Genomic DNA, 19,624 nt, shown 5'->3' with positions numbered 1-19,624 from the left:
TTTTCTTTACTGGTAAAGCCCAAGGCAATGATTCATTTTTCTGATAATTACTTGATAAATTTAGATGACATCATAGAAGTGATAAAGTATACACAGGGCATTAATTAAGTTTCTTTTGAAGTTGCTTTAAGTTGTTGGGATTCAACAGGCCTGGTCATTGGAGTTCTCTTATTACACCATTTCAGAAGTTTTACCTGAAAGCAAAATTAGGTAATGGATGCTGGTAAAGTATTCTGGTTTATACGAAAAGTTAATATAAGTTTATATGTAAAAGAAATGATGTTCCAGCATATTTTTTATTTATTTTATTTTTTCACATCTTTTTCTTTTTTTTTTTTTTTTTGGCCGCACCATGCGGCACGTGGGATCTTAGTTCCCCGAACAGGGATCGAACCTCCACGTCCCCAGCATTGGAAGCGTGGAGTCTTAACCACTGGACCACCAGGGAAGTCCAATTCATTTTATTTTTTATTGTGGTAAAAAGCATAACATAAAATGCACATAACATAATATATAAGTTAAAATTTTCCATCGTAACCATTTTTAAGGGTACAATACCTTAGTGCTAACTATATGCATATTATTGTACAACAGATCTTCAACATTATCTCATCTTGCAGAAATGAAACTCTATACCAATTAAATAACAACTCCCCATCTTCCCCTTCCTCCAACCCCTGGTAATCACCATTCTACTTTCTGTTTCTATGAGTTTAACTACTTTAGAACCCCCTATAAACAGAATCATGTAGTATTTATGTCTTTGTGACTGGCCTGTTTCACTTAGCATACTGTCCTCAGTTCATCTATGTTGTAGTATATGTCAGGATTTCCTTTTTTTTCACAGCTGAATAATATTCCATTATATGTATAGATGTATACATCACATTTCCTTTTTCCATTCATTCATCAATGGACATTAGGTTGTTTCTGCCTCTTGGTTATTGTGACTAATGCTGCAATAAGCATGGGTGTACAAATATCTCTTCGAGATCCTGCTTTCAATTTTTTGGATAAAATACCCAGAGGTGGGATTACTGGATCATATGGCAGTTCTATTTTTAATTTTTTGAGGACCTTCCATATTTTTTTCTATAGAGGCTGCACCATTTTGCACCCCCACCAACAGTGAATGAGGGTTCTAATTTCTCTGTATCCTCTCCAATGCTTATTTTCTTTCTTTTTTTTTTTTTTTTTTAATAATGGCCATTCTAATAATGAGTATGATGTGAATGTTTAAATATTTTTGAGGCGTTCTGGATGTTTCTCAAATTTGAAGTTCTAATCTTTCACCTGCCAATGCTTATCCATAAGTAATTACATATGTGGACAATGTAAATAGTTGGTTTCATCCTCTTGAATTGAATACAATGCCTTTATACCAGTAATAGATGAAGAATTTGTTAATTTGTCATAATAATAATGAATATATTTGTTTTTAAAATGTGCCACACATTATTCTAAGTGCTTTACATTAATTATCTTATTTAATTCTTCCACCATTGCGTTAAAGCAGATACTACCATTATAATATTACTATATTATTTATAGATGTGGAACTTCTATAAAGTTCACAGAGAGGCACAGAGAAGAAATTGCCCAGACACAGTTGGGTCTCAGTCTGAACCCAGAGCCTCTTCTCTTAACCCCCTCATTACCCTGCCTTGTATATTTTAAAAGCTTTTCAAGCATTGAATAATTTTGGACTGAATTTTTCTTAAGAGATTTTAGTTCATGGGCAAATATTTCCATTAAGTTGTTAAAATATAATAAAAAAGGAGAATTAATATTTTCAGTGATGATTAGATGATATTAAAGGTTTGTAAAAAGGAGGCAGCAGAAGTAAGTCTTAAAAATATCTAATTTTTTATCATTCATTTTCTGAAATCCCCTAAATATAAAGTTTGAGAGTTCAGCCCTTCAGTACCACCATATCAGTTTTCTGTCTCAGTTCCCTTGGATTTTATCTGCTGACACTCATTTTGCTACTAGATTTTTAGTTGCTGGTCTTAGGTTGATCCTAAAAGTGTACACTCACCGCTGATAACACTTCCCAGACTCTTTCGTTCTTGATTTCAGGAGGGAAGAGGCTTATTTCTTCTCCTGTCCACTTACTAAACGTTGTGACCACAATAGAAGGCAGCTCAGAATCAATTTTTTTTTTCTTATGATGAATACTAGTCAGAAGGAGTTTTTTTTTTTCTTTTAAGTGATTATATGAATGCATCTGGATGTTTATAGGAAAAAATTATATTCTTTGGAATTAACTCTTGTTTTATTTAGGTTTGAAAAAGTTTAAAGAAACAGCCATATTTTTATATGTTTTTTTTTTTTTTGGAAGGGCATCACTGAGTCATCCTAGAAAGAAAACAAGAGAATTTAGTACAAGAAAATCTGGATTAATTTAAAATTTAGAGCTTGAGATCTGAATGCTTTAGCGTGAATCTGAAAGCATACCCTACATCTGCATTCTGATACCCATTTTCTTTCAGCGCATACTATTAACATAGTTTCCATTTGAGGAAGATCAGAGGCAAGTACAAGAATCTTCAAAGGAACGAATCTAGCCCAAGATTTTGTCCTTGACTGCGCCTGTATTTTTTTTCCCTCGCTTCCAAAGCGTCTGCACTGCCTCCTTGCTTCTGGAACACCCTCGCTGTCCCCAGAGTCCTCAGACTATGTTTTACGTGGATAACAATTTCAAATTTTACAAATATTTCAAGCAAAAGCCCTCCAACTCATCCTGCCACCTGTTCGTCTCAGTTTACTGAGATTTCTTTTTTAATATCTGAACCTAACTTATAAGAAGCTACTTTACAGGGTTGTGAGAAAAAAAAAAAAAAGAGGAAATGATGGATAAGAGATTGTAAAGTATTTCTTATCATTGCAGCCTTTTGTCCACATGTTTTAGACCCAAGATCAGTAAACCAAGGCCCTGGGGGCCAAATCCACTTTGCTAAAGAAAGTTCTATTGGAACACAGCCGCACCGATTCTTGCGTTGTCTGTGGCTTCTCTCCTGCTTCTACAGGAGTTGTACCAGACACTGAAGGACCTGCAAAGCTGAACTCTTGGCTATCTGGGCCTTTAAGAAAAAGCTTGTGGACCCCTGCTGTTTTATAAAGGGGTAAGAATTAAGTGTTTCCAGGAAGAGGAATCCTGACCCTGCCTCCCCTGGATCATCATCCAACAGGAAGAAGCCCCCCACTCTCCCCTGCTAAGTTTCCCTCTGTACTTTTCCTCCCTGAGGAGACGTCAGGTCCTTTGCTGACCACCCTGTCAGAGCAGACAGTTTAGGTGCCCAGGTTTTCTTTCCGAGAGGAGAATCTTCAGGCACACACGCTACACGGTCCGAGCTTTACTGGTTCTCCTCTGAGCTTCTCTGTTTTACTCTAAATCCAGCTGGCAGCCTTGTTGGCGTCCCCTGACTCTTGGGGTGACTAGTCATTACTCCTTTTTGAACGTTGGCTTATGCTTCTCCTAATGGTGCCTATTGATTTAACAGACCTACTACGCTCCTAGCCTTTTGGCTTCCTAGTGCCGGCCAGGAGGAATTCTCTGCCCAGCATTTCCTCATTTCTGGGCTGAGGCCCAGCACCGGGCCCTTCGCAAGTCCCTCTTGGCTCTTCTTCTGCATCCCGCTCCTGAGTATCGTTACCCTGTTGTGATGATGGTTGATAATCAAGGCTCACTCTGTATGAGGCACTCTGCTCAGTACCTTCAATACACGATCTCACTTGCTTCACACAGCAACCCCATGAGGTATCAACTGCTAGGTCCCATGACCACTTCATTTACAAAGAAAGTAACTCCAGGTTTAAAAGTTTGCCCCAACTCAGACAGAAAATGATAGAACTGGGACTTGAACCCATTTGACTCTAGCATCTTGTAATCACAGTTATATCACATTCTACAGTTTAAATATAGATCAATTACCATCACTTGTGTCAAGCAGGATTTCCCCAAATCCATACCAGCTTTGGAGGACATAGGTAGACACTTGTTGAATACGTGAACTTGATCCGGAAGGAAGAATCTAATACCAATGTCTCTTAGGAGTTCTGGGCACACTGGTAGCATTCAAGAACAAAGCACTTAGGGGCAGTATTAGGAAAGGGTATGCTTGTTTTGACTTGTTTAAGGTAGAAGGAAAATCTCAAGATTGGCATGAAGTCAAATTCCTCTTTGAGTCATTTGTTTTTGTCACATAGGGTAGGATCCTAATGCCTCCACACTTGTCATACGGACTTACTGTACCATTCGGTAATTGCCACTGCAAAATGCGCACATTGAAACTCTTTCTATCCAAATGGAGTGGCTGCATTAGACTTAATTAGCATTTCTTCCTTTCACCAAGAGTATTATGTTAACAGAGCTTTTTTTTTTTTAATTGTATGTTTAAAGAGACACAGGCAGACTCATATCAAGGCTGTTTAAAATTTCTAAGTAGAGAAAGAACACATAAGAATTGGAGTTGGATCCTGAGCACAGCAAATTTGGGGAGTTACGGTTAGCTCAGATATAACACCTTTCAGGTGGCAGTGGTCGTTTTTGAGCTCTTTTATGAAGACCGTGACACGATCCCTATACCATAGGAGCTTAAAGGCAAAGATGAAGTGTCTGCACACATCACATAGGGGATGTTTTCTACACTGCAAAAGAGCAGTAGCCCTTTCCAAGAAGATGTCATTGTCAAAGCTAAAAACGTTAAATTTCTGCATACCTTGATGAGAGAGATTTGTATTCTCCATCATTTTCATCAGTAAGCATTTTTGATTGTATACTGTTATTCCCTTTTAAATGCATTTCAAAGCACACCCTGCCGATTCTGGATTCTGAGTTTTTTCCGATCATGAACAATAGCTGTGTTTGGGGATCTATAAAATACATGTGTACAACCTGACACCTGTTGCTTTGGTGACACGGTTTGTTTGGTTTCTGTGGACTTAAACTGGTCACAAACCATAGTGGTACAGAGACAAGTTGAGGGATTTCTTTTTGAGGTGTTGAGGAATTCCCTTCTCCAAGAGCAACCCTATCCTCTCCCACAGCTGGTCTTGCACCACAAGTCTGACAACAGCAAATGACAATGCCAAGATCCACCCTATCCTACCACATTCCCAGGCATCAAAATTTCCTTTGCAACCAGCAACAGTAGCAACAACAACAGCTACACAAAGCACCCTCTCAGGAGATAACGATTTCATTTTTCATTTCTGTTCTAAACAACACTCAGTTACAGCACTCAATTAATTTCTTTTGGAGATTAGAGTCAGGCGACATTGCATCTTAGTTAAGAGGAGAGACTTGGATCCAGAGTGCCTGGGTTTCAATCCTAGCTCTGGCGCTTGTAAGCTGTGTAATTCTGGGCATGTTACCTCTTCTCTCTGTGCCTTAATTCTCTCATCTGCAAAATGGGGGTTCATAGATGTAGAGCACATAGAAGAGTGCTCCACACTCTTACTGTTTATTAGAGGTGTTGGTATGTAAGTTTTAACAGGTGCATTGAAAGAGCATTGGGCTGGTTGTCAGGAATTTGAGTTTTAGTCTCTTTTCTGCAATTAACTAGCACTTATCCTTGTAAAGAGGGTTGAGTGATCATAGATAAGTCAGTACCCATCCACCTCTTTCAGGTCTACATAAAACCAGGAGCCTGAACCTACTGGAATTTGGGATTTGTTCTAAGTCTAATAGCCTAAAAATCTGTGTTGCTTTATGACAAATGGTATATTATTGGTGGGCTGCTATCAGTTATGCTCTGTCTAATTGACTGTACCTAGTTTATTTTTATGCGTACTTTGGAGCTAAACATTAAAATGAAGGAATGAGAAATAGGATCAGTAAAAATCAAGTGGACGGGTAATGAAACGTTCTGCTGGGGACTCCAGGGGAGTAAGTCCCCGTCCTCAAGGAACGGACAGTTGTACAGCTGGGACAAGAGGTGGGCAATTCACTAGACACATGTAATAAAGTGCCTTAAAGGCTAGGAGAAAAGTTCGCTTGAAGGTAAGTGCGAGATGAACTAGTTATACCCATACAGACCCCTGGACCCCAGTCTTGTGGGCCCTGGGAGAGCTTCATTGAAGAAATGATAAAAGAAGCACATCTAGGACCAGCAGGAAAGACAATGCTGCTTTCTAGAAACTGGAAGTAATTCAGCGTGGGTGTCAGACAAGCGGGTGGACTTGGGATAGAGGTAGGGATTGACCTGGAACTGCGGCAAGAGATAAGGCTGGGGTGAGATTTTGAAGAGCTTTGCAAATGCTTTGCCCTCAATTATAATCAGATTACACCCAGTGATGGGCAGTTTAACAAGCTCCAGGGAAGTGACAGGAAATGTTCATGAGGAGAGGTGGTTGATGTCTTGGAAATTCACTTCGTAGACAATTTGGTGCTTTAAAAAATGACTTGAGTTATTACACTTCTTCCTCTCCTCCTGGTATCTGTAAAATATAGCTGTGTACACGAGAGTTGTTGGCAAGACAAAATCCTCTCTCCAGTTCTCTGGGTGAATGGCATATTCATTCTCACACTCTTGCATAAATCTGCAGAAGACTGTTTTTATACTATTCCCAAACTCCACGCTTAGGTCTTTGAGTCAGAGTATTTCATAATGTTTCATCGTCGATGAAAATCTTACATTGTTTCTTCCCTTTCTTCTCAGAAGGGAGAACAAAACTGTATATGATTTTAATACCTATATTCCATGTAATGCTTACAATGTTATAAAGCAGGAGTGATGATTCCTCTTTTGTACGTAAGCAAACTGGGAGTATGAAGGTGAAGTGACCGGTTTGAGTTCTGACAGCTAAGAAAGTGCAGGGCTGGAATTTGAACTGAGATCTGCCGCTTCCTTTCTCCTTCTTCCCTCACTTATTCATCCTCAGACGTTTTCCTGACCCATATGCAAGGCCGTATGCTAAGGATGGATATACATGGGCACACAAGAACTTTTTCCCAACTTCTCTTTGAGATGAACATGCACCGTGCTCAGTGTTAACAGTTGTGCAATTAAAGCAATAAAGGAGTGGCCATGTTTACAAGTTTGGGGGAAACTGAGGCAGGGTATGTCTTGTTTAAATTGGAAAAAAATTAAGACTAAATAATTCCTCCCCATTGTACAGCATTGTTTTCCTGCTAAATCATTGTTCACTGAATACAATGGGGAAATGTAATCTTGTGATTAGATACATGTATTTGCATGGAGGCAGTCAATGCTGGTACCCACTGTAGGCTCAATGGCCCTCCCAACACAGATGGCTGGAGGATGAAACCAGAGTCTGTGGTTTAGTCTCCAGTCACTAGGATTTATAAACCTGCCTGCTTGGAGAATTCCCTGGCGGTCCAGTGGTTAGGACTCTGAGCCTTCACTGCTGGGGGGCCAGGGTTCAATCCCTGGTCAGGGAACTAAGATCCCACAAGCTGTGTGGTACGGCCAAAAAATAAAAATAAATAAAAAATAAATAAACCTGCCTGCTTGTGGGTTTTTTTCCTGATCTTTTTCCCTTAAAGGCAAAGCATCATCCACTCGCATTTGGGAGCAAGGCCTGATCTTCACTGTGAAAAGGCAGTCATTTGTGCCCACATACTTTTAGGGCTCTTGTAAATTGCTTTTGTGATGATCAGAATTTAATCCAGTAGAACCTTAAAGAACCAAATATCAAGTGACCTTTTCTAGACCCGCCTGTCTCCCACCTCATTTTGTAGAGGGTTAGAGGGGCAGCCAAAAGGCAAAGAATGTGAGGCTCTGGCATAACCCTGTGTAGGAAATTGCTCTGCTGAGAGCCCGGTGTGCCTGTTAACCGGACGTGGCCCTCTTCCCCCACCTCCTCCATCTGCCACGTCTTCGAGCTCGCAAGTGGATGCGGTCCCCTCGGTTGCCTGGGGCTGCCATTCCTTGTCATAGTCTGGGGCATCTTCGTTGAGAACTTGAGGCAGATTCTTGAAATATCTTCAGTGATGGCAGTTCTTGGACCTTTGAGGGGAGATTTAACATTTCGTAATAGACAACCGTCGTTCGGCATCGTGTCTTGTATTTGGCCAGTCAAATATTTTGGGTGAGTATGAGCAAAGTGTCATTTGATTCCTTCCCCTGTCTGCTTTATAGCTTTGAAATAACTCTAGTGGCAGTTTGAAAGAAGTTTCAAAAAGTATTCAGAGCATTCTTCTGGGAAGAGATATAGCGTCCCTAAGTAACTTATTTTGAAGTCTAACTTTGGGTGCGTTCTTTGAAAATAAAATAGCATCCTTTACTTAAATATGCATTGATAGAATTATGACTTTTTTTTGCCACAGGTATGTAATGAGTTATTATCTCACATTATATAATCCCGGCTATAGATACTGTTATTTTCTATTTCAGGTAGAATGAGGAGAAAGGAGCTAGAAACAAAGGAGCTTTAAACACAAAAAAGAGAAGAAAAGGAAAGAAAGGGAAGTTGTATCACTGTATGGAAAAACCTTTACTACCATACAGTAAAGAGAGGGTTTTCCTTCTTTCTTTTTCCTGCTTTTGGACACTTAAAACAAAAATACTACAGATTACTGCCTTCATGTTTTTAATGCTCTGTAATTGTGTACTGAGGCGAATCCCATTATTTTTAAATCACTTCATGTTGGAAAACAATTGGATAAACCCCACTTGGAGTGCCCTTGGGTCATCCCAAGCCATTTGGTTCTGTTAATAAAATTAAAACAATTGGGGGAAATAGACAGATGCTTTCAAATTGGCTTTAAAATTATGATGTCTGTATGTATGAAAAAGAGGACAGCTCTTGGGAACTACATAAAGTCCAATGCTTCATTACTATGTGCAAGAGATGTGAGTCAGAAGTAAAGATTTGACATATATATATATATTTTTAAAATATTTATTTATTTATTTATTTATTTATGGCTGTGTTGGGTCTTCGTTTCTGTGCGAGGGCTTTCTCTAGTTGTGGCAAGCGGGGGCCACTCTTCATCGCGGTGCGCGGGCCTCTCACTATCGTGGCCTCTCTTGTTGCGGAGCACAGGCTCCAGATGCGCAGGCTCAGTAATTGTGGCTCACGGGCCTAGTTGCTCCGTGGCATGTGGGATCCTCCCAGACCAGGGCTCGAACCCGTGTCCCCTGCATTGGCAGGCGGATTCTCAACCACTGCGCCACCAGGGAAGCCCTTGACATATATTTTTATTTTGAGATGCCGTGCTAATTTACATCATTCAGCCCTTTCACTGCTAAACTGTAAAAGTCCATTAAGTGACTGAAAGGAATATACAAATTATCCACTGGCGCTCCAGGCTGAAGTTTTACATACACCCTGTTAGTCTATCCACCAGCTAGCTGCAAGATTCTATTAAGCAGTAAGTGAGAGGATTATATTGCCCTCAAACTGATTGTACAGAAGACTCTGCAGTCAGTCATCAGAGCCCAGGACCTTCTGAAAAGACGCCAAGAGATATTATAACTTGCTCTATCATGATTGTCAGCCTGGTTAAAAAACCCAGAGCTTCCACGTGGATCTGGTTCCCTCTGAAGCTGAGCTTATTTCCCCAGCTATTGACAAAACTGGGAAAATTCCAGTCGTGTCATCCACGGCTGCCCAATTCAGTCCCTGGTGCCTTATAACAAACGTGGCCCAGAAAATAGCGAGCTATAATCCAAGAAAACTCCGTGTCTGAAATGAGAATTCTAGGCTGTGAACAATAACTTCTGCATTCCCCTGAATGACTGTCCAGTGTTAACATTCCAGAAGCCGGCAGTTGCTACTGGAAATATTTTTGCCTTGTTTCCTCTTGGTGAATCGAAGGAAAACAAGTGCCCCATCGAGATCATAGGGTCTATTGGGAGAGTGTCTTAGAGCCATTATCAAAATAGATGTAACAGTGTTGCCTAGGTGCTTGGGGCAGCATATTTTTAGGATAAAATGCTCTCTTCATTGAATAGAAAAAGCACCAGGGAAGGTTTTTCAAGGGCAGAATCTTTGTAGACTCTGACATGAATCAAAGACTGTTGGGTGGGTGATCACAGCCAACAACAATGAACTAAGGAACTCAGTGGGAGGGCTTGGAAATTAGAGAGGTTTTCCTCCAGCCAAGAAGTTCTTTAGAATGATGTTGATTTGTTTTTCAAGGTATAAACCAGTGTTACTTAGTGAAATCAAGGTTATCTTCCATATATGTCAAGACAAATTTATTGAAACAGAACATTTGGCAGAAGGATGTCAGATTCATCGTAAACCATGTCTATATGCTTAGCTGAAAATCTATCATTTATGAAAATACTCAGGACCAGTGTATTTTCTTTCCATTCACAGCGAAATTTTTATAAGAATGTGGTGTTTTTTTCTATAGCTTGGGGAAGATTCCTTTACCCCAATGTAGTCATTTATTCATTTTTTACAGCACAGTTCAATCATTTGCTCCTGTGTGAAGAATTCACTGACTTTCCAAAGCACACCCTCAGCAGCTGTGGGGATGCATCCGTGTACACGGGTGTCTGGTGCTGACTTGAATCCAGAACCGTTGCACTGCACACTCAGTTGTATTGTGATTTGTTGACATGTCTTGTCTCCTCTGTAAAACTGTAGATTCCTTAAGAGGCAGGGACTTGCTCTTTCTTTCCCAGCCCTGCACGTGTACAAAATGGTAGGCTTATTGATAAGCGTTGAGGATTCAGCTATAAATGAGACAGAACTCTGCCCTCAAGAACTCATCCTAAGTCACTATTAAAAATTCTTCTGCCTTTACGTATCTCTTTGTCATTGAAGAATTATAGAATGTAGTGGTTAGAAAGGAAACTGGAATCCTTCTTTATATGTGATCTAAAACTCTCATATGGCAATTTGACAATTTCCCTTCTGTTTCTGAAGAAATATAAAAATCTTTAGACAGTCATTCAGAGAAGGGGCGTCTATAGATTCAGCTGCTATAATTGAATCACTCCTGAGTGTTTTCTGCAACATGGCCCCAATTCTTAGGGCACCCATTTTGTAAATGATAGTAAGTGTTATGATAAGATAAACATTAAATAGCTCTTTTAGTGCCACCCATCTGTATTTTCATATTTTATATTACTTTTATTCTTATTTATATCAAGATGTACTTTTATTTCCTTTAAAACTTCTTACAGTTTTGTTTTGTTTTTTTTTTCTCTTTTCACACTTAACTCCCCAGAAACCTTTGTATTTTTCTATTTTCTCCTTGATAAGCTCTCCTGGTTTTGCCATGGATTTCCATTTTTGTCAAAGGTATTTTTGTAAGGTTTTGAAAAATTAACTAGATTTTCTTCTACTTTTTTTTCTTTTTAATTTGATTTGTGGACTGGTTTTCCTTGTGTTCTTCATTTTGCTTCCTAATGGGCCATCTAGCTCACCTGACCTTGCGGACAGTACTATGTGACAGCATCATAATTGATGTTCAGAAAAATGACCTTGAGACACCAAAAAATATCACGTAATTTAAAATGTATTATTTTACTTATATACTACTTTTGGGTGGAGGATTTCTATTCCGCATAAGCAATAATCCTTGCCTCCAGGATCTGACCATCTCATGGATAATATGCACGTGAAAAGGTATAAAAGAATCTGGCACGTCTGTATATGATGAGAGTACCCGAAAAGATATGAGAACCAAGAAATCATTTTCTGCTAGGGTGGTTTGAGACGTTTTCATGAAAGATTTGAATGGAATTTGAGTTGAACGTTGAGCCTTGGAAGTAATTTTAAGAAGAAAAGAGGGGCAAAGATAGATCATCCTCAGAGGGACGTCTGAAGGACACAGCAAAAACTGAATAAATCAAATTGGTGCATCAGGAAGTTCATATAAGGTAATCATTGTAATGTTGCTGGAAAAGTGGATGAGAGTCACATGGGGCAGGGATTTTGTGGGCTAGGTGAATATTTTATGTTTATTCCAGAGGCCATAGGAATCTATTGATTTTTTTTAAAGTTGATTTAACGACATGATCAAAGCCGTCATAGGAAGAGGAATATGATCGTGGTATGCAGTGTGGATTAGAGGGGGACGGGACGGAGGCAAAATGCCCAGTTAGGCGATAACTACCATAGTTCAGGTGTGAGCTCACACAGGCCTCATTTAGGGGCCTGTCAGAAGGGCCTTGTTGCGAAGGATGAGGATATAATGTTCAAAGAAGAAGAGGAACTGGTTTGAAAAGGAAGGTGATTATTTTGTGTGTGTGTGATGCTGGGTCATCCCAGTAGAAGTTTCCAGCACTGGGTTAAAAGGGATGGGGCAGGGGAACTTGTGCTCATGCCTTGATACTAGAAAGTGAACAAATGATGACTTCGTATTGACTTTTGAGGAACAAAAAAAGGGAAGTAATGCTGTTCGGAAAACATTTTTTTTTTCTCTTTCTAACTAGTTATTGTTCCACTCTTCCTGAGAAAGCAGAGGCTTGGGTTTCTTTTTACATAAGTATAAGGAGAGCCATGTAGAGTGGAAGGATCTGGTAGTCGAATACTAATTAACCCCTAGAAAATGACTAGCAATACTCTCTTGATGCAAAATAAATTTTCAGTGAAAATCGCAGTGAAAAATCATTCATCTAAAGTTCAGATTCTAAATCCTTTTATTCTCAGCCGTGACCCAGCCAGTTTGGTTCCTTTGACTTATCCTTGGTTTTCTGTGAGTGTAATAATACAGTAACACAATAATATCTCTGAGGAAGGTGATGGTGTGTGCTTCTGTTGATGCAATTAATATTACTCTTAATATTTCACCTATTATGTTAAAAAGTAGGTGCTTTTATTATTATAAATACCCTGAATTAGAATGCTAATTTAGTCAATTTTGATAGGATTATCTTAAGTTATAATGCACAGGCTTTTTTTTTTTTTTTTTTGAAGCCATGCATACTTAACCAGTTCTCCGTAGTTAAGAGTGGTTAGGTATTACTTCCTGTTGAATTAGCAGTTGCTGAGTAGTTGAGTCTTTGTACAATCCTGCAATCCACTAATGTGATATTTTTTTTTATTTATTTATTTATTTATTTATTTATTTATTTATTTATTTTTGGCTGTGCTGGGTCTTCGGTTTGTGCGAGGGCTTTCTCTAGTTGCGGCAAGTGGGGGCCACTCTTCATCGCGGTGCGGGGACCGCTCTTCATCGCGGTGCGCGGGCCTTTCACTATCGCGGCCCCTCCCGTCGCGGGGCACAGGCTCCAGACGCGCAGGCTCAGCAGCTGTGGCTCACGGGCCCAGTTGCTCCGTGGCATGTGGGATCTTCCCAGACCAGGGCTCGAACCCGTGTCTCCTGCATTAGCAGGCAGATTCTCAACCACTGCGCCACCAGGGAAGCCCTAATGTGATATTTAATGAGGAGACATCAGTCTGGAGAAAGGTAGTCAATATAAATCAGTGTTTACAAAGTGTGATTAACTCTGAAATATTTCATCAATGCTGTGGTCCCAGGCAGACTCTATGCTAATTACTAGAATCTGTGCATGTTTCAGGGGACTTGGATGGACCCTGGGTATTGCAAACATGGAGCAGCAAAATTGCAATTATGCTCGGACCGTCTCTGATGACAATTTATGCATTTGGTGTGATGACCTCCCCCTTCCCAAGAGGGCAATAAACAGAATGCATTTTCATTAAGATACTAATGCACTTAATCACAAGGGGAAAGGGTTAGGAAGTAACGAAAGACCTTCAAGCACTATGTGACAGAGCTGATAGGGGAGAGAGGCTTTATTTTAAAGGCAGCTTCTCTACAAAGCTGTAGGCAGCCCCAGAGCACTTCCCACACATAGTCTTTGGCACTAATTGAAAAATTGCAAGTTAAAGTTTGGATCTTCTGGCGACATCCTTATCACTTCAAATGTGTTGTTACTAACGTAAATGATGTAGACTGTAATATTAAAAATATAATTTCATAGCAGTTTATTTTGATTTATAGCACTTCCATGCAGCTTGAGTGTTTGGAATTCATTATGCAAGTAATTGAATAAACATGATGATGATGATGGTGATGATGGTGGTCATGATGGTTGTAATGAAGATGGTGATGATGATGGTTGTAATGAAGATAGTGATGATGGTGGTGATGGTGATGATGACGGTGGTGATGGTGATGATGGTGGTGATGATGGTGATCATCATCATCAGTAAACATTTTCCAAGAGTAAAATTGTATTGTAAGGCTCTGGTAAGTGATGAAGCGAGAACCATGTAACTTCAGTCCCTGCCCTCAAGGAGCTTACTGCGCAGTCCCAAATTAGCCTGCTGACCATTTTTCACGTTGAGATTTGTACTGTTCAGTGTCAGAGAGACAAAAAGTCTGATGCATCAGGGCATTAGTAACCAAAAGAAGTCCAGGATGGATGGTACTGTAATACGGTTTTGATGTTGGTGTTTTTATGGAAATAATCCGCTGGGAAATTTCTTTCGGATCCTCAAATTCTGGAAGACCGCTACTTTGTATGAGTGGATGAAGCATAATTTTAAAGGCTGATTTTAAGCTTAATCTTTTGAAGAGCTTCACCATATATCTTCTCATTATTTGATGCATCTTCAGCGGTTATAGCGAGCATCTGGCTTCATATTTGTGACATCCTCATGACTGCCGTTGACTTTTTTTTGAGGGAGGACGGCAGGAGTAGCAGAGTTGGTGTTGCCTTGGGGATGCTAGGGTTGCCTGGGTCTTGCAAATCTAACAGCTTCTTTTCTTAAACTCTGTGTTTTAGGTAATATAGAATATAGCTGCCCTGCCACGAATGAATGTGAAATCACAAAGCGCAGACGTAAATCCTGCCAGGCTTGCCGCTTCATGAAGTGTTTAAAAGTGGGCATGCTCAAAGAAGGTAAGGCTGTGTGCTAGTGCTCCTGTACTTTAGGCTGGGGGTGTGGGATGCACAGGGAATTACAAAAATATTAGAGAAACCAGGCAACTCTGGGGTCACAGTAAGTATCCTGAATCTGATAGCAGAATACTCCTCCTTTATACCCGGACTTGCTGATCTCTCGTGGCTAACTGCTTGACATCAACAGGAAGGGACAAGGTAGGACACATCTGATGTGTAGCTAAACCCACCAGGTATGCTTGGCAGTTCGGGTTCTTTCCATCTTTACAATTTGCAGAAGGCAAAGGATGAAGGGTAGCCAAGAGGCTACTGTCATTGTCTTTTTGCTTTCTTTACACTACTAGGTCTACAGAGAGATCACCCCATCTTTACTGAGGTATAACTGACAAATAAAAATTGCGTATTTTTAAGGTAGATGACCTGTATTTCATTAATATATATTGTGAAATAATTGCCACAATCAAGGTAATTAACACATCCATCACTTCATATGGGTACCGTTTTCTTTCTTTTTTAAAAATTCATCTTAGGTTTAAAGCACTCTTTATTCTTCTCTAGTCTTTTCTTTGGGACTTAAATTCTATTATAAAGAGTTTGTAACAATGGTATTAAAATTGTTGCTTTCAGTTGGGGATAACAACAACAGACACAAAATAATAACAATGAGCATGTATTCCGTGCTAAACGAGTTGCCTAAGTTCACACAGCAGATGAGGGCAGAGCCAGGAACTGAACCCAAATAGATTCTAGAATTCACTCAAGTCTCCCACCCAAATCAAAGTTCCTGAAATCTTTGTATATTTCAGTATGTCTAGTGAAACTAACATTTTAGCTTGGAGATGGAGAAAAATTGTTCTTCTCTGTGGGAGGCCTAGGTTTAGTTTTTGGTTTGTTTTTAATATATTTCTGTATATGTATGTGCTTTGTAGATGTGCATTTTATATACTGCATTTAGGTTTTACTGTTTCCTTCTCTTCAGAAAATTTGCCAGAGTTTAAAATAAATATGATAATTTTATACAGTAACAAAATGGAAATATGGTCATTGAAGTTTGAAAGAATATGAGGTAAATTAAATATTTAAATGTACTGTTTCTGTTGAGTCATAGACTGTACCTTGTTCCTGGGGTCAGCCTTATGAGTTTGTATAATTTGTTGTTACTGGAGATCACCTATTTTTTTATAGGCTATTTTTTTTTTTTTAGTAAATTTATTTATTTATTTATTTTTGGCTGCATTGGGTCTTCATTGCTGTGCGTGGGTTTTCTCTAGTCGCGGGGAGCCGGGGCCACTCCTCGCCGTGGTGCGCGGGCCTCTCATTGTGGTGGCTTCTCTTGTTGTGGAGCACAGGCCCTAGGCACATGGGCTTCAGTAGTTGTGGCGCACGGGCTTAGTTGCTCCGCGGCATGTGGGATCTTCCCGGACCAGGGCTGGAACCCGTGTTTCCTGAACTGGCAGGCGGATTCCTAACCACTGCACCACCAGGGTAGTCCCGAGATCACCTCTTTTTTAACTTCTGAATCCAAGTAGATCCAAGTATTTATTCCTCATGAATGAACCAGAGCTTCAATTAGGTATGGCATCACCAGATCTCATAATTTTTCCTGGCTTGTTCTTATTCCAAGATTTTAACTGTGAACAATGTCATAGGAAGATGAATGAATCAGATTATATTTGGGTACGTGGAATTCATGCTATTTTTCTCTTGTCCACTAAGAATTAACTCCTCCACTGACTAGGAACTAAGAAGATTCTCCCAAAGTCTTCTCATCCTCAAGTTGAAAAATAATTGTAAACAAGCGTGTAACTTTATCATTAAAGCCTTATGGAAAGAGGACCAAGATATTTTGCCAAGTATAAAAATAAAATAGAAAACAGATTGCCTGCAGCAACATGGATGGACCTAGAGATTATCATACTAAGTGAAGTAAGTCAGAGAGAGAAAGACAAAAATCATATGATATATCACTTATGTGTGGAATCTAATAAAATGACACAAATGAACTTATTTACAAAACAGAAACAGACTCACAGACACAGAAAACTAACCTGCGGTTACCAAAGGGGAAATTGAGGGGGGAGGGATAAATTAGGAGTTTGAGATTAACAGATACACACTACTATATATAAAATAGATAAACAACAAGGACCTACTCTATAGCACAGGGAACTATATTCAATATCTTGTAATAGCCTATAATAGAAAAGAATCTAAAAAAGATATATATATATGTGTGTGTGTGTATATATATATATATATATATACATATATATATACATATATATGTATATATATATACAACTGAATCACTTTGCTGTACACCTGAAACTAACACAACATTGTAAATCAACTTTAATTCAATAATTAAAAAAAGAAAACAAATTGCCTAGTAGGATGATTCAATTTACATATAAATATATTTTATATAAAATATGCTTATATTGCATTTATATTAAAAAAATTATACAAATTTGTACTGTAATAATTTATATTAATACACACACATTATGATGGTATATGCATGGAGAAACAGAAGGAAGGATAAAGATTGGTACCAGTGTTAACACTAGTGAAAGAAAGTCAGGGTAGGGAGTACTTTTCTTGTTTACTCTATAGCTTTTGGCACTGTTCGGATTTTTCCACAGTGAGCATGTTTTGCATTTATAATCCATTTCCTAAATATTTATTAAGTTCCTCTCACGTGCCAAGCACTATCCTAGGCTCCAGTGATGCCGCAGTGAAAACGACAGACGTGGTTCCTCTTGCTAGAAGAAAGCTTATGTGGAAGATACTAAAAGGATAACAATTTTAACAAAGGAAAACATATGAATAATAATCCAATGATAACTGCCCAACCCATATGACAAAGAGTTTTCCTCTGAGTTAGGACAGTGGTGATAGCTGACTTTCTTGTGGTGGAAACATTACCTTAGTAATTGCCTTAAACCCCATAGCAGAGTAGCAAACAAAACATATTTCAGAGTGTAACAAGTGATTGACAATCATATTTTTGGTCTTAATTATCTTTATATTGCCACTTAGTTGAGCTGTAGAGACTCAAACCAAACTTAACACTCATTCGAAAAGGCTTAATTTAGAGTTTGGACTTGAGGAATCGTTATTTTCCAAAAGCAAATCAATGTTTTAAAAATGTTATAAAAGTAATGTATCAATTAACACTTTGAATGGGTGTGTCCTAGATTTGGATTTTATTGTCAAAAACTAAAATACATGGAGATACGCCTCCATGTCCAGGGAAATAGGATTGTTTTGATCAGTTTGATTTTGCTGCTACAGTGTACTCACCTATTTGCCCTTCCAGGTTTAAGGAGGAAGTAGAAAACATATTTTCCCCTAAATAATTTTCCCCATTGTGTTTTCAAGCAGGAACAATCTTGAAGGGTGGTTAGAGTGACTGAAAAGGTGTGAACTGCGTTTAATTAAACATTGTTGGTGAAAGTAAATAGGACGGGTGCTTATCTATAATTCACACCTCTTCAGTTGCTGTTATCAAGCCTTTAGAGGGACTGTTTTCAAGGGAATTGCTGCTGTTGCTGATATACTCAAAAAATAATTTATTTTCCTTTACTTCCTCGTGCCCACTTTGGTGGAAAAATATCTCTAAGCCCCTTCCCCCAAATAGAAAGGAGATGATAGTTATGAGTAAATATGGAATACTCTTTTTCTTGTGTCCTTAAAAAAATACAGTGAAATATTGCATTACACCCTGCATATAAATGCACAGTTACGTTTGGCCATCTCCTTGGCTCAAGGCTTACCTTCTCAGCCTGGAGAGAATGATACTGTCTTAAATGTATCTTTATGGATGGAGAGGGGTTTCAGTCCCATGCAGTATGTCAGAGATCATGATGTTGTAAATCTATTCCAGTGTAAACCTGTTCAATTCGATTACCGGTCCGTAATAATATTTGTCTCTACAACCCCCGTGTCGGCCACAGCAGTCCATACAGGCTGATGGTACAGCAGGTCGGGAAATTGACAGACCAAATCTATTTAAACAGAAAACAACATGAGTTCCAGAATCTGAAATGAAATCAGATTTCAACAGCTTTGATGGGAATCTTCTTTCCTTTCACAGGTATTTTTATTCACCTAGCCATGTGCATCTTCGATAAAATGCTGCTTGAGGGAAATGAAGATGTTTTCATTAAAAAGGGCGTTTATAGAAAGATGAGACTTTTACTCTTTTAAAAATAATGTCTTGGTTTTACTGACTGGCATTTCTACTAAGGATGTGAGGTACAAAATGGAAGTGGTGGCTTAGCGGGTAAACAACTCCAGTTACATCACAGTGTGTGTTATTAAATTCCTATAAGACGTGGCTTCTCATTAGTCAGCACCAGGATCATATCCAGATGAGCGATGTTTGGTTTTAATATTAGAATTTTTGAATCAAAAAATTGTTACCAGTGGAAGCAAAGAAACAGTTGTGTGGGGAAAACAACAAAATGCAACAACATAAAACTGTGAGAAGTACAGTTAAAAAAAATGGTACTTAGTTCAAATCCAAGTGGTTGCACCATTCCGCATCCTGAAAAATCCCCTTCGCTTTTTTTTTTTTTTTTAAAGGATTTTCTTATTTATTTATTTATTTATTTATTTATTTTTGGCTGTGTTGGTTGGGTCTTCGGTTCGTGCGAGGGCTTTCTCCAGTTGCGGCAAGCGGGGGCCACTCTTCATCGCGGTGCGGGGACCGCTCTTCATCGCGGTGCGCGGCCCTTTCTCTATCGCGGCCCCTCCCGTCGCGGGGCACAGGCTCCAGACGCGCAGGCTCAGCAATTGTGGCTCACGGGCCCAGCCGC

General features: G+C 39.2%; 1 protein-coding gene across 4 annotated transcripts in view; it reads left to right on the top strand.

The window, feature by feature from the left end:
* LOC130707487 (cyclin-Y-like protein 1) overlaps positions 1 to 19,624 on the top strand; it is a 184,873-nt gene that overhangs the window by 9,792 nt on the left and 155,457 nt on the right. For all 4 annotated transcript variants that reach the window (XM_057542117.1, XM_057542106.1, XM_057542102.1 and 1 more), the window contains exon 2: positions 14,685 to 14,801. In XM_057542117.1, the coding sequence (XP_057398100.1) occupies positions 14,685 to 14,801 (117 nt within the window). The remainder of the gene's footprint in view (positions 1 to 14,684; positions 14,802 to 19,624) is intronic.

The sequence above is a fragment of the Balaenoptera acutorostrata genome, chromosome 1, assembly GCF_949987535.1.
Source record: "Balaenoptera acutorostrata chromosome 1, mBalAcu1.1, whole genome shotgun sequence".
NCBI lineage: Eukaryota > Metazoa > Chordata > Mammalia > Artiodactyla > Balaenopteridae > Balaenoptera > Balaenoptera acutorostrata.
Note: the sequence above shows the minus strand (reverse complement) of the source record. Positions and strands in the feature narration are given on the sequence as shown.